Consider the following 12,557-nt stretch of genomic DNA (forward strand, 5'->3'; position numbering starts at 1 on the left):
AAAAATTACTATTTCCTAAAACATCTGGTTTATAGGTATATGGTTTAGAGGGGGTTTGGGAAGGGGAGGGGGGAAGGGGTTGCAGTCACTGCAGTAGCTCAGTTGGTTGAGGTAGAGCACGTTATGTGACATGCAGAGGTCAATGGTTAGGATCTTTCCAGTGGCATGTGGTTGTCTTTTCTCCTACTTTCTTTGAAGATATCTTTCGCGCTGAAAAATTTTAAGACTACTAATACCTCAGTGATCAATGATACAGTAAAGAAACACGTCCTTATTCTTTCCTTGTTGTGGTATATATATATATATATGCACAGATGCCATATTTTCCGGCCTATAAATAAATCTCACCGGTGTAAAAGGCACGCCTGTTCATTCAGTAAGCATTATAAAAATGCACTGAGGATCGCTTCTTCGGTGAATGTGACAAAAATACACACGTGCCGCAGCAGACAATCCTCGAGCTTCAACAAGCGTGCCTTAATTCTTCCCAAGGCCTTCCTTTTTTGTTGGCTTATTGACCGGTGCATTCTTGCTGGCATGCACCCGTCCTGGAGAGTTTTTCCACTCATGTCGAACTGTCTCTGCTGCCCAGTTCCCATTCTGCAGCGCATATTCATTGGCGCGGAACTTCAGTTTTGCACTGTAGCTTCTTCGCCTCGCATGTGGCATCATGCTGAGCATGAACAATGTACATGAAGCCATATGAAGCAATGCTGAAATTGAAACTTTTGAGAATGTGATTGGACTGGATGTGGAGGTGGTGCGTGCTTCATGTAGCCACTGCATTCTGTCCACTTGTTGTGAGATTGTGTTTCTACCTGTTGGATAACATTCCAAAAATACAGTTTAAGCATAGCGTGATCCGCATTGCGCTACTGTGAATCGCTTCTGCGGGGAGCTGTCTGTACATGCATAGATGGCCCAGAGGAGTGCACACCTGCCATTGTGCAGGTGCAGCTGGGTTCCCGTGGAAACAGATCATGGTAACTGATTCCACTGCGCTAAAATTTCCTAATAACTCGATGCTTTTTCTTTTTTACGTGTCAGTTTTTTTTTTGAACTTAGTTACTGGGAACTGCAAAAGGTAGCATGCGGTGGTGCTTAACTTTTCGCCATACACAAGTCTTGCCGATGAACAATCCAGAAAAAATTTGCACAAACTCTCACTTTTCTACGCCAGAAAGCACTTTTGGTTGCTTCAAAAGCTGCTTCAAAAGCTGCTTCAAAAGCTGCTTCAAAGTGACTGCAGCCAGTTGCATCAGTGATCAGAGAAGTCTACTACTATGGGTTATCAGCAGGCACGTGAGTGACTTCATGTGTGACTGACAAGAGCTTTGATTACAAATTAGAGGCCAGAGCTCAAACGGCATTGCAAGCTACATGTCATGGCGCTGTGTGCATGCATTCCTCCAGTAAGGTAGTCCACGCATAATTTGGATGCCAAGAAAGGTGCTGGTCACCAGCTTGTTTCGCTGACTGGCTGCAAGCTGGGTAAACTGGGGTTTTCTGAACTTAACCAAAACTGGTGTTTTTCTCAACTTAACCAAGTTTGGCAAAATCATAAAGTGAAACTTGATGGGACCAGGAAGCTTGGAACTTGCCTGAGCTTGCTTGAGGACGCTGAGCTTGCACCTCAGGAGCATTACAGGCCTACGTACCCCAGTGTTCCATTGTGCTACAACCACGTTCTGCTACAGGTGTTTGACAAGTTTTCAGTGTTGTACATTGGGCATTTCACTGGGCTATGCTAACAAAAACTGTTGTTAATTATTGGTAATGAATTTTTATGTGCCAAAACAACATTGTGGCCTATAAGTCATGCCATTGTGGAGGTCCCCAGAATATGTGATTTCAACCTTCTAGGTTTTAAATGAACCAAAATCTTGGTACACAAGTGTTTTTGCATTTCGCCTCCATTGATGTATGTGGCTGCTATGGTTTGTGTCAAGCCTTCTGACTGGTGCTCAGCAGCCAAGCACTGTAGGCACTGAGTCACTGCAGTGGATCTGCCAGAAAATCAGACTTTGAGAGTTTGTCTATTTCTTGTTTTAAGTGTAGCTTCTTCTGGAAGCAAATTGATGCTTACACTCACTACCTGGTGTCTGTTATGTGACATGCTATGCATCTGCATTTCTTTGCAGAATATTGTTCGACGTGTAGAGCGTGTGGAGCGTTTGGAGGATTTTATGGACGTGGTTACTACATATCACTGCAAGTTCTGCAGTTTCTCCTGTGCATGGCGCTCTGGTGTTATGTCCCATTTCCGGAGCTGTCATGTGGCCCCATCTGGAAGTGGAAACCTCGAGCCCATTGAGCCACCTGTTAACAGCAGCCACAAAATCCGGCCTGGCCCCAAAGTTTCCCGCACTGTCAATAATGCAGTGGCCTTTGCCCTTACCACAGCTGGTAAGAAAGGCCACTTTGGCGCATTTTTATGGTCACTAGTGTCAGTTTTCTTCTGGGAAGGTCATTTCAGTTAAATATTCAGTACTTCTATTTGTTATTGTTTGCTAGAGTAATGACAGCTGTGATGCTGTGGCCTTGTTTTCTTTTCTTTTATTTTTTGAGGTGGATGAATATCAAAATTTTCGAATACGAATTGAATACAAATACCAGCTAAGTAACAAATATATTCAATTCGTATTCAAAGTTATGAATATTCCCACATCCCTACTATTAGCAAGTGATTGTTGCGGTGAACGCATCTTGAGAAAACTCTTCTTTACAGCACTTTGCCCATCATTTGCCTGTCAGCATTTGGTACTGCTTTTGCTGACACTCATACTCTCATTCTGGCAAAAGCTTAAGTTATCGATGGCTCATGAAGATTTGGGAAGGTCAAGAAAGAAAGGGTACAGAATGAATTTGCGCTGCTTGAACAAAGCGTCCATGTCCTGGCCATATAAATAGTGTTGAAGGAGATCTGGAATACTCTTATGACTGGAAGTGATTGCACTGCACAATCAGTCTTGGTAGTGCAGGTTTTATTTTAGGAGTTTATTTATTTATTTACAATACCCCTAAGGGCCCTCGTGTGAGGGTATTACATGGGGGGGGGGAAGGGGGGGGGGGGGGGGGGCGATACAAGCATGAAAATACGGCACAGGCACTTGAAACAAAATACATGTAATAACGAAGTTTAAAATAAACGCATATATGACATATGCGTTTTATTCAACTTGGGAACTCAAAATGCAAGCAAACAAGAAATACAGTTTCGGAGGCTTTTGTTGAAGAGTGACGGTACACAATACTTGTGTGTTCGTTTGTAGATTGTTTTATTGTGTGCTTTGTGTAGTTATGCTTTGGCTTTGGTGTTTTCTTAACACTCAGGCAAAGATTAAAAACTGTCATCACCTTCAAGGGCAGCTCTCAGATGAGCGACTTCAGTGTTTGGAGTGAACCAGTGTTGCCATGTGCTCAGAAAATGAAAGAAACAAGCCCATCATTGGTTGTTTTGGGTTGTGTCCTTTCTTATCAGACCTGAACTCCCATCACTTGATTGTTAGAGCTTGCTGTTCCGAGAGTTGGTAGTTTTCCCATTTCTACTGCTAGAACAAAGCAAGTGCCAATTCCACATGCATGGCTATATGAAGTAGAGTTGAAAACGTGATTTCTATACAAGATGTCCAAGTAAACAAACCAATGGTCTTTAGTGTTTTTCTTTGTTGGCTTCGCTGTAGAGAGCAGAGAATTCTTCAAGCTGTAGTCAGCAGCTTTTACCTCAGCCTCCTCCATGTGCTGAAATGGAAGCAGGAATAAAAGAGTGAGTGAGTGAAAAGAATACCCAGCCATTTAATACAAACCCCATGATGTAAAGAACAAAGTAGTTAGGTTTGATACAAGAGGGCTGTGCTGTAACTAGGTCCTAAAAATTAGTTTTTGTTTTGTACCATTTGAAGTGGTGTTATCACTGCTGACTTGTTGATTTGCACAGAGAAGAGGTTATCGTGCTTGTGGGTGAAATAGCTTAACTGAGGTGTTGCGGTTTCTTGAGTGCCTAGTTTAAAGCAGCCATGCTTTTTATGTTTAAAGAGAAATGCGCGAAGAAAAAAAGTTTACTCTTTTCCATATCTTTCAGGTCCTGGTCTGAACACTGCTGTCAATTGCACGGGATCGGAGCCGAGCATAGAAGGTATTGGTGCGCTTTCTGCTAGGACATGCAAGCATGCACCAGAAAACACAAGTGAATTTGCATATCACTATTGTGAACACTTAGCAGTCCCATTATCATTTGGATAGACTGGCTGCATTACCTTCCCATCCGCCATATTAACACGTTTGTTTTTAACCAAGTGGCTTACAACTACTGGTCCCATGTAGTTGCTCTCTGTAATGAGAGTAGCCTAAGTTTTCTTCTCTTGCCTCCTTCTGCTGTTGGTGGGGTTGGTGATGATACCTCTAAGTTCGTGACTCAGCGACACATTGCAATGCAGAGATGAGACCTTCCTTTTTAGACTACACATTTATTTACAGCATTGTCGTCAGGTGCGACATCAACAAGATAAACTGAAAAACTGGGTGGACAGTCGGAAGTCAAATGCTAGCAGGATTAGGCCATCTGCCTCCTGCTACACATTAGGCCAGAGTCCCTGGAGTCCTCCGTCAGCCTTGCCTCCCTCCTACTAGACCCCCATTTTCGCCCAAAACACCTGCTTAAATCAAGTTTTCAAATTTTGGAGAAAGTCTGTAGACTAATCGACGGCAGGCACTCTGTGACCAATAGCAGACAGTTTTCCAAACTGAGCTGACCAATTGCTATGTCACACTCGTCACCTGCATTTCCAGTGAACTACATGCACATACCTACAGTGAAACAAACACAAAAACATAGAAAGCCGAGAGGGGTTGCACACAAAACACATGCATTTCAACCCACAACCTTTCCCAATCGCTTCCCTTTGTTCAAAGAAAAGGGCCTTGCCGTCCTTTCTGAAATTGGGAAAGGAAGTGGAACCCAGCTCTAGCTTGTTGGCGTGGGCTATTCAGCAGTGGCGCCCAGGCTTGCTAACCACGCGTCCTGGGCTCCCGGTGAATAGGTAGTGTGGGATGGGGGACAACGACCTAGGCCGCTTTTCTCCGGTTTTATCACGACCTTGCAACCCACCCTCCTGAGGACGCTCAGTGTCTTTCCCAATGCTCACACGTCATGAGTCATGGTAGCCATGAAGACAGCTACAGCAAAAAAGGGAATGCAGCTGCCAGTCGCTGTCCCCATGCTTCTATGCTTCTGGGAAAAGCCCACAAACTTAACTGCCCAGTTGACGGATTCGCTTTCTAGTCGGGTGCCTTCTGAAATAGTACTAATGAGTTGCATCTGTTTCCCTGGAGCTGCTTTGAGGTGTCTGAATGAGCATTTTTTCTGGTGCTAAAAACGAAGGCAATCATCTGTGCTGCCATGACATGTGGAAGCTCTGTAAGCATTTTTTCAGTGACCATGTCAGTGGTCTCTGACTTGTCCATGATGACCAGATTGGGAACAGTTCTACACCACCCCACTACATCATATATTTCAAGGACAGTGATGTACGTTTCTAAGGTGCATGCATCTTAGGCCTTTATCACATTTAAGGGGGGACCCTGGTCTTGAAAAGAAAATTTTATTAATCTAGATGTAGTAATGAAATTTTGAGGCCGCATGTATTTTTGTGGGCTGATTTTAGATATGTCATTTAATTTCATGTAAAACAATTCCTTGAGCACTTGTGCAATTTTTATGCAAGTATTTTGCGGAGAGTTTTGAAGAAAATTTGCTGCAAAAAACTTCCTGAAATGCATGCCATTGGGTTCTCTTGACAGCAAGGAATGCAATAAGGGTAAAATTGACATCGTGGCTATCATAGAACTTGAGTAATAGGGTACTGAAGCTGCCACTTCAGAAACAGGAATACACGCTTTTCTTCTCATTTCTGAAGCGACAACTTCAAAACTCTATAACTTAAGTTCTATGACAGTCAGAATGATAATTTTACCCTTATTGCATTTCTTGGTGTCAAGAGAACCCAATGGAATGCATTTCAGCGAGTTTCTTACAGCAAATTTCCTGCAAAACTTTTCCCAAAATCTTTGCATAAAAATTACACAAGTGCTCAAGGAATTGTTTTACATGAAATTAAATGGCATGTCTAGAATCAGCGCATAAAAATACATGTGGCCTGAAAATTTCATAACTGTGACTTCATTAATAAAAATTTTTTTTTCAAGACCAGGGTCCCCCCTTAAAGACGAAGACGAACATTCTGTTTAGCAGCGGCATTGCCATCGCTGCGTGTGCTGTGTACTCGCTTTTTGCTGACCACGGACTGTTGCCTGCTCCTGAGGTCCCAGTGCCTTCAATAAACCCCCGTCTTACATTTGGTGGAGTCACCGTGTAACCACATCGGCTCTGGAGCTCCGTATCCGCACTCTTCCGACACCTGCGATGCCTGTGGACATCAACCATCAAGCCGTGCAAGCAGGCCCACCGACTGTCATCTGTGCCGGCTCCCTTCGCCAGCGGGACCCGGCTATCTTCAGCAGAACAGATGAACATATAGTGGAAGATTGGCTCGCATTTTACGAATGGGTGAGCCTGTATAACAAATGGGATGACAAGACTAAGCTGAACAATGTCATTTTTTATCTTACCGGCGTCGCCAACTTATGGTATCGCAACCATGAAGGGGACGTTGGAACTCGGTCGGCCTTCAAGACGAAGTTCTCTGAAGTCTTTGGTTGCCAAGCTGTCAGACAACTCCGCGCCAAGCAGCGCTTGCGTGAAAGGTCGCAGCAGGTCGGCGAAAGCTTCCCTAGCTATATAGAAGATGTAATCGCCCTCTGCAACCGAGTGAACATCAGCATGCCGGAAGCTGACTAGATAAAACAGATCTTGAAAGGTATTGATGATGACGCCTTTCAAATGCTGCTAGCACAGGACTTGCGCACCATTTCGGAAGTCATCACGCTGTGCCAGAGCTTCGAGGAGCTGCATAAGCAGAGGGTCCTGACCTGTCAGCACTCAGCTCAGGCAGAGTCACTTGCCGGACTGACACCTTCAGCTGATGACTCCTCTCTGCTGCAGCAAGTCAAAGACTTTGTACGTGAGGAGGTGGCGCGTCAGCTTTCTCTTTTGCCTAGCCCTCCAGGGTCGCCACCATATTTGGCCCCGGCTCTCCAACATGCTATTTGAGAGCAGGTTGCTGAGGCGCTCTCGTCTGCCCATTCATCATCACCTGTCGCTGCTCTGCTGACGTACGCTGGTGCCGCCCCCAGACCTGTCGCCACCCCTCTGAATTATGCCAATGTCGTCCCAAGACCTGTTGCCCGTCCACTGACTTATGCCGAAGTCATCACACAAACTCGGCCGCCTATGTACCCTACAATGTCAGCGCCCGTACAAGCGCCAGCACCTTATTTGCGACCCTCTCCATGAGACCGGGATCCCTGGCGCACAACTATTAACCGGCCTATTTGCTACACTTGCGGATTGCCTGGGCACATAGCCCGCCATTGTTGTAGCTGTCTCCCAGTTTTGGCACCGTCTGTCGGGTACTGGCCTCCAGCGTGTCAGTACTCTGCGTCTGTTGAGCCCCGTACGTCGACTTGTTCTTTCTCCCCCGACCGTTCAGTGCTCACCGACCGCCGTTCCCTTTCGTCGCGACGCCGCTCCATTTTTCCAATGCGTCATTGTCCTAATAATTCTCAAGAGGAAAACTAGATGCCGCAGTTCCTGAGGCAAGAACTGTGTCTCCGTCAAACTACCAAAGACCTCAGCTGTCCCCTGTGAACCTTACTGACGTTTCGGTCGAGGGAATTTCTGTCATGGCCCCTGTCGACACTGGCGCTGCAATTGCAGTGATAGGCGCAAAACTTTGTCGCCGCTTGAAGAAAGTTAAGACGCCAATTGCAGTCTCTCGCTGCGCACGGCCAGCGCTCAGCTCATCAAGCCGTCAGCAGGTTGCACCGCTCGAGTTTTAATTCAGGACTTCCTATATACGATCGAGTTCGTCGTCCTGCCATTTTGTTCTCACGCTGTTATTTTGGGCTGGGATTTCCTGTCTCGTTATGCTGCTGTCATCGATTGTGCTAGCGCTAAGTCTGGTTCTCTGCTCTGCCCCAATCCCTGCCGGACGTTGCTGCTTCACTGTCATGTGTTAAAGCCCTCATCGCCGAAGACATCAACCTACCTCCATGCTCTTCCGTCCTTGTGCACCTCTCTTGTGACCCTCTCCGTCATGACACTGTCCTTTTCACGCCAGCCTATACTTTTCTCCATCCCAAGTGTCTTCCCCTGCCTTACACCGTATTGACTAATTCTGCTGGCCTCTTCGTACTGTGGGTCTGTAACCCGTTTTCCTGCCATAGTGCTTTGCGCCGTGGCAAATGTGTCAGCAGTTTCCAACCCATCGCTTCTATTCTAACCCGTGAGGAGACTGCCGATGCATCGCACATCAATCTCACTGCGCTCAGCCCACCATTTTCTACACCCACTCCTTCCTCTACAAAACTTCGCCATCATGCTTCCCATTTCTCAATTCGTTATAGCCTCCTTTATCGCCGCAACTACAGCTCAGATGGCCGCAAGTGGTTGCTAGTTATTCCCCGTCACCTTCGCTCAGTAGTCTGCGCCCATTTTCACGCTGACCCGGAATGCGGTCATGTCAGAGTGTTCAAGACCTACCATCGCATCCCAGATGACTACGATATTGGCATGGCATGTACACGTTCATCCTCAAATACGTGCAGTCATGCCTTACCTGTCAGCGTCGCAAGCCACCTCCTCATCGTTCTGCTGGAGAATTGCTGCCGCTACCTTGCCCGCCATGCCCATTTGACCGCGTCGGCATTGATTTATATGGTCCCCTCCCATACACTTCATCCAGCAACTACTGGGCTATCGTCGCGGTTGACCATTTGACAAGGTATGCCGAAACCGCCGCCCTTCCGGATGCCACAGCGTCAGAAGTTTCCCCATTTATCCGATTCATCCTTCGTCACGGCGCCTCTCACAAATTGCTGAGTGACAGAGGCCACGTCTTCTTGTCCGATGTTGTGAAAGCACTGCCCACCAAGTGCAGTATAATTCATCGCACCACCTCCACATATCATCTGCAAACCAACGGTCTCACCGAGCACTTTAATCGCACCCTCGGTGACATGTTGTCTATGTATGTCTCTTCAAACCAGTCTAACTGGGATCTTGTCCTTTCGTATGTAACCTATGCGTACAATACCACAATGCAATCCACTACTGGCTTCTCTTCTTTCTTTCTCCTTTACGGCCGTCACCCTTCTGCTACCATCGACACCATTCTCCCACACCAACCTGACGCTTCCGAGTATACACCTCTTTCTGAAGCCGCCCGGCACGCCGAAGATTGTCGCCGCATCGCCCGTGCTCTCACGACTGACACCCTGTACACAGAGAAATCCCGCCACGACCTCAGTCAAACAATGCCACACTTCCCCAATGGCTCCCTTGTGTGGCTCTGGATTCCAACAAATACTCCGGGCCTGTCGTCAAAATTTCTTGCCAAGTACCATGGCCCATACCGTGTCCTGGAGTGCACATCTCCAGTTAATTACACAGTAGAACCTCTCATCTCGTCTTGTGATTGCCGCCGCCGTGGACGCGAGATTGTTCACGTCCAGCGTCTCAAGCTATTCTACGACCCAGCCATCCTGCCTGCACCCTAAGTTGCCAGGTTGGCTCCTTTTCTCCCCGGGGGAAGTTGTGAAGATGAAGATGAACATTCTGTTTAGTGGCGGCATTGCCATCGCTGCGTGTGATGTGTGCTCACCTTTGCTGACCACGGACTGTTGCCGCCCTGCTTCTGAGGTACCAGTGCCTTCAATAAACCCCTGTCTTACAACTTGCATAATTTGCGCACCCCTAATTTATTACCTGGGTTTATATTAAAAAATATTTACTCGCATATTTTATGCTCTCTGCTGTGGCAGACCGCCAGCATCGCTTATGGGTGCATGCAAGGTAGGCTTCAGAAGATCTACACGAGCATGTCACACGTCGAAAAGTGTGAGTGGTGAGAGGACACATTCCGTCCTCTCCCGGTGGGTGAGGGAAACGTGTGTTCGTCTGATCTTTTTATCTCGAATTATTTCCTAAGTGCATGAACTTTAGTTTGCATTCTCTGATTTCAATAATTCTTTGTGCTTTAGTCTCTAAAACACATGATGAATCCATTTAACCAGATTAGTAATCGGTACTTAGGAAAACAGCGTGGTGCCCCTTTTACGCCTAGCGTTAAATGCCCCTTGTAACAGAAAAACCAGTGTTAGCATTGTGGTTGTTGCGTCAGAAAAATTAGGACTAATTGACTGGGTCACGACATCACAACCACACAGCCATCCCACTGCGATCACGCTCTTGCTTCCTGTATATGTATGTTGCTCCATCAGCACGCGGAACTGGCATGGTGAAGAAGACGCAAATTAGCATCAGAGTGCTTGGGTTGGTTGCAGACGTCTTAAGGACGTTTATATATGCAGAGTAAACTAATTGCGGTGAAAAGTAATTAGGGGTTAATTAGGTGGGATTTGAACCCAGGACCTTTGGATTGGGAAACAGACACGCTACCTATAGGCCACAAACGCTCAGTTTAAGCAAGATGGAGGCGGACCTGGTGAATGCATTGTGGTCTTTGACTTTGTGTAGTGTCTTAAGGACATTTACTGATGCTTGCATACTTAATTGTGAGTATGCTAACTGTTTGATGTGTATATATGTGTGGTGTATCAATGTGTAAGGTGTAATTCGGGCATCACTTATTGGGGAAAGAGAGAGAGGTAAAAACCCGTCACGGCGCCGCAGAGTTTCCCGCCACGTGGTGATGCGATACTACTTTGGCACGAGGTAAACCGTTGTGGAGAAAGCAGACACATACCCCCCACTCGCGCACACAGCTGCCAATAGTGATAGAAGGCCTCCTAGGTGCACTGAGAACAAATTCACGGGGTCAGTGCGTGTTTTCAGTAGCGCAGAGGGTAGAATTTTCGACCCAAAAGTTCCTGGTTTTTAAACTTTTAGTCCTGCGCATTAGCGTTTTTCCACCCAGTTTGAAAAGTACTCACTTGTGTTATCACTACGAGAATGCTTGTCTTTGACCTGTTTGCCCGTTATTTCAAGTTGACCACATTTTGCTCCACCATCAGCAAATCACTCAAAAGAATTTTATGTATTGTTGGGAGCCATAGAAAACGTCTTGTCCCTGTACGAGTCAATGTGAAACCTTGCTAAACTAAGTGCGCCACAACAGCCGACGCCCTTCTCGTGACACTGGCCAATGTGCATAGCCTAAATTGCTTGAAATGCAGTGTCATTTGGCAAAAAAAAAAAACTTTTCTCACCTTGCCACTGCTAGAAAACTGCAGGAGTGCCACGTCGAAGGGCAGCAGGGATGCAAAATTTCTGAGACGCTGAGCACCTGGCCCACCTCAGAATGATAATTTAATTTGTTGGTTCAAATCTCCACAACGCAGGTGATGACACTATGCCAGCCAGAGGCCTGATGAATTGGAAGAAACTTTTTAGCGTATTAGTTGGGACTAGTTCTTGCAACTGTGGGTCCAACTGGACTTTCTGATATGCGTCCCATAAAGAAATTATGAAACAATATTTGCCTAGGTTAAGGAAAGCGAATGAGTGAAAGGTATTGCATCTCTCATCATCCCACTGCAGGAATTTTTTAGCTAGCTTCATTAACAGTGGAGGTATTGGCAATTAAAAATTATGCTTCTCCTCTCTCCACTCAATTAATGCGCTTCATTGTGTCAGAAAAAAATAATAAACAGAGTGTGCCCCGCCAGTATATAAGTCGTGCATTGACGCTCGGTTTGCCTGCTTCCAGCAGGTGTTCGGCTGGTCGCTCACGCTTGTCTTTAGGAATAACACGCCCAAGTTCAATGCCTCGCCAGTCACTGGCTTTGCAGCCAGTGACACAGCTAGGCATATTCATCTCAGGCGAACATAAAAGACATGGCAAATGACTTCGGAATCACCAACAGAAAGGTGTGGCAGCGACAGATTGGAACCATGTGCAGAAATGCATTGACCTTGTGCAGGCCCGAGGGGTTCGTGCAGCTACATGAGCAGACTACTTCCACGGCTATCTGTACTGTGCCCGTGGCATTGTGGCAGTCATGGCTGCAGTGAATGGCTGAGTCTGATGGCCTCTCGCTCACCATGACATCACCGATACTCGTGACATACACACTCTAAAAAATAGTTCCAAAAGTCATCACTATTTGGTGATCTATTGACCTACTAATTTTAAACATAGTGATGGTTTTTGGAACTATTTTCTAGAGTGTATGTCAGAAGTACCGATGATGTCATGATGTGCGACAGGCCACCAGTCTTAGCCATTTTCTGCAGCCATGACGTCCATGATGCCACGGGCACACTGCAGTAGCTGCAAAACTTGTCTGCTGATGTAGCTGCACAAACCCCTTGGGCATGTGCAATGCCTTTTGGCACATGGTTCTGATTAAGCATGGTGGTGGAAGAAACTTGGCCCACTAATTCTAAAAATCACGGCTTTTAAAAATTTATAATAAAT

General features: G+C 46.2%; 1 protein-coding gene across 5 annotated transcripts in view; it reads left to right on the forward strand.

The window, feature by feature from the left end:
- Positions 1-12,557, forward strand: part of LOC149351105 (uncharacterized) — a 123,701-nt gene that overhangs the window by 53,720 nt on the left and 57,424 nt on the right. For all 5 annotated transcript variants that reach the window (XM_089580348.1, XM_089580344.1, XM_089580345.1 and 2 more), the window contains 2 exons: positions 2,142-2,406; positions 4,082-4,135. In XM_089580348.1, the coding sequence (XP_089436474.1) occupies positions 2,142-2,406; positions 4,082-4,135 (319 nt within the window). The remainder of the gene's footprint in view (positions 1-2,141; positions 2,407-4,081; positions 4,136-12,557) is intronic.

Source organism: Amblyomma mixtum, chromosome 3 (assembly GCF_055824585.1).
Source record: "Amblyomma mixtum isolate Tamu chromosome 3, ASM5582458v1, whole genome shotgun sequence".
NCBI classification, from domain to species: Eukaryota; Metazoa; Arthropoda; class Arachnida; order Ixodida; family Ixodidae; genus Amblyomma; species Amblyomma mixtum.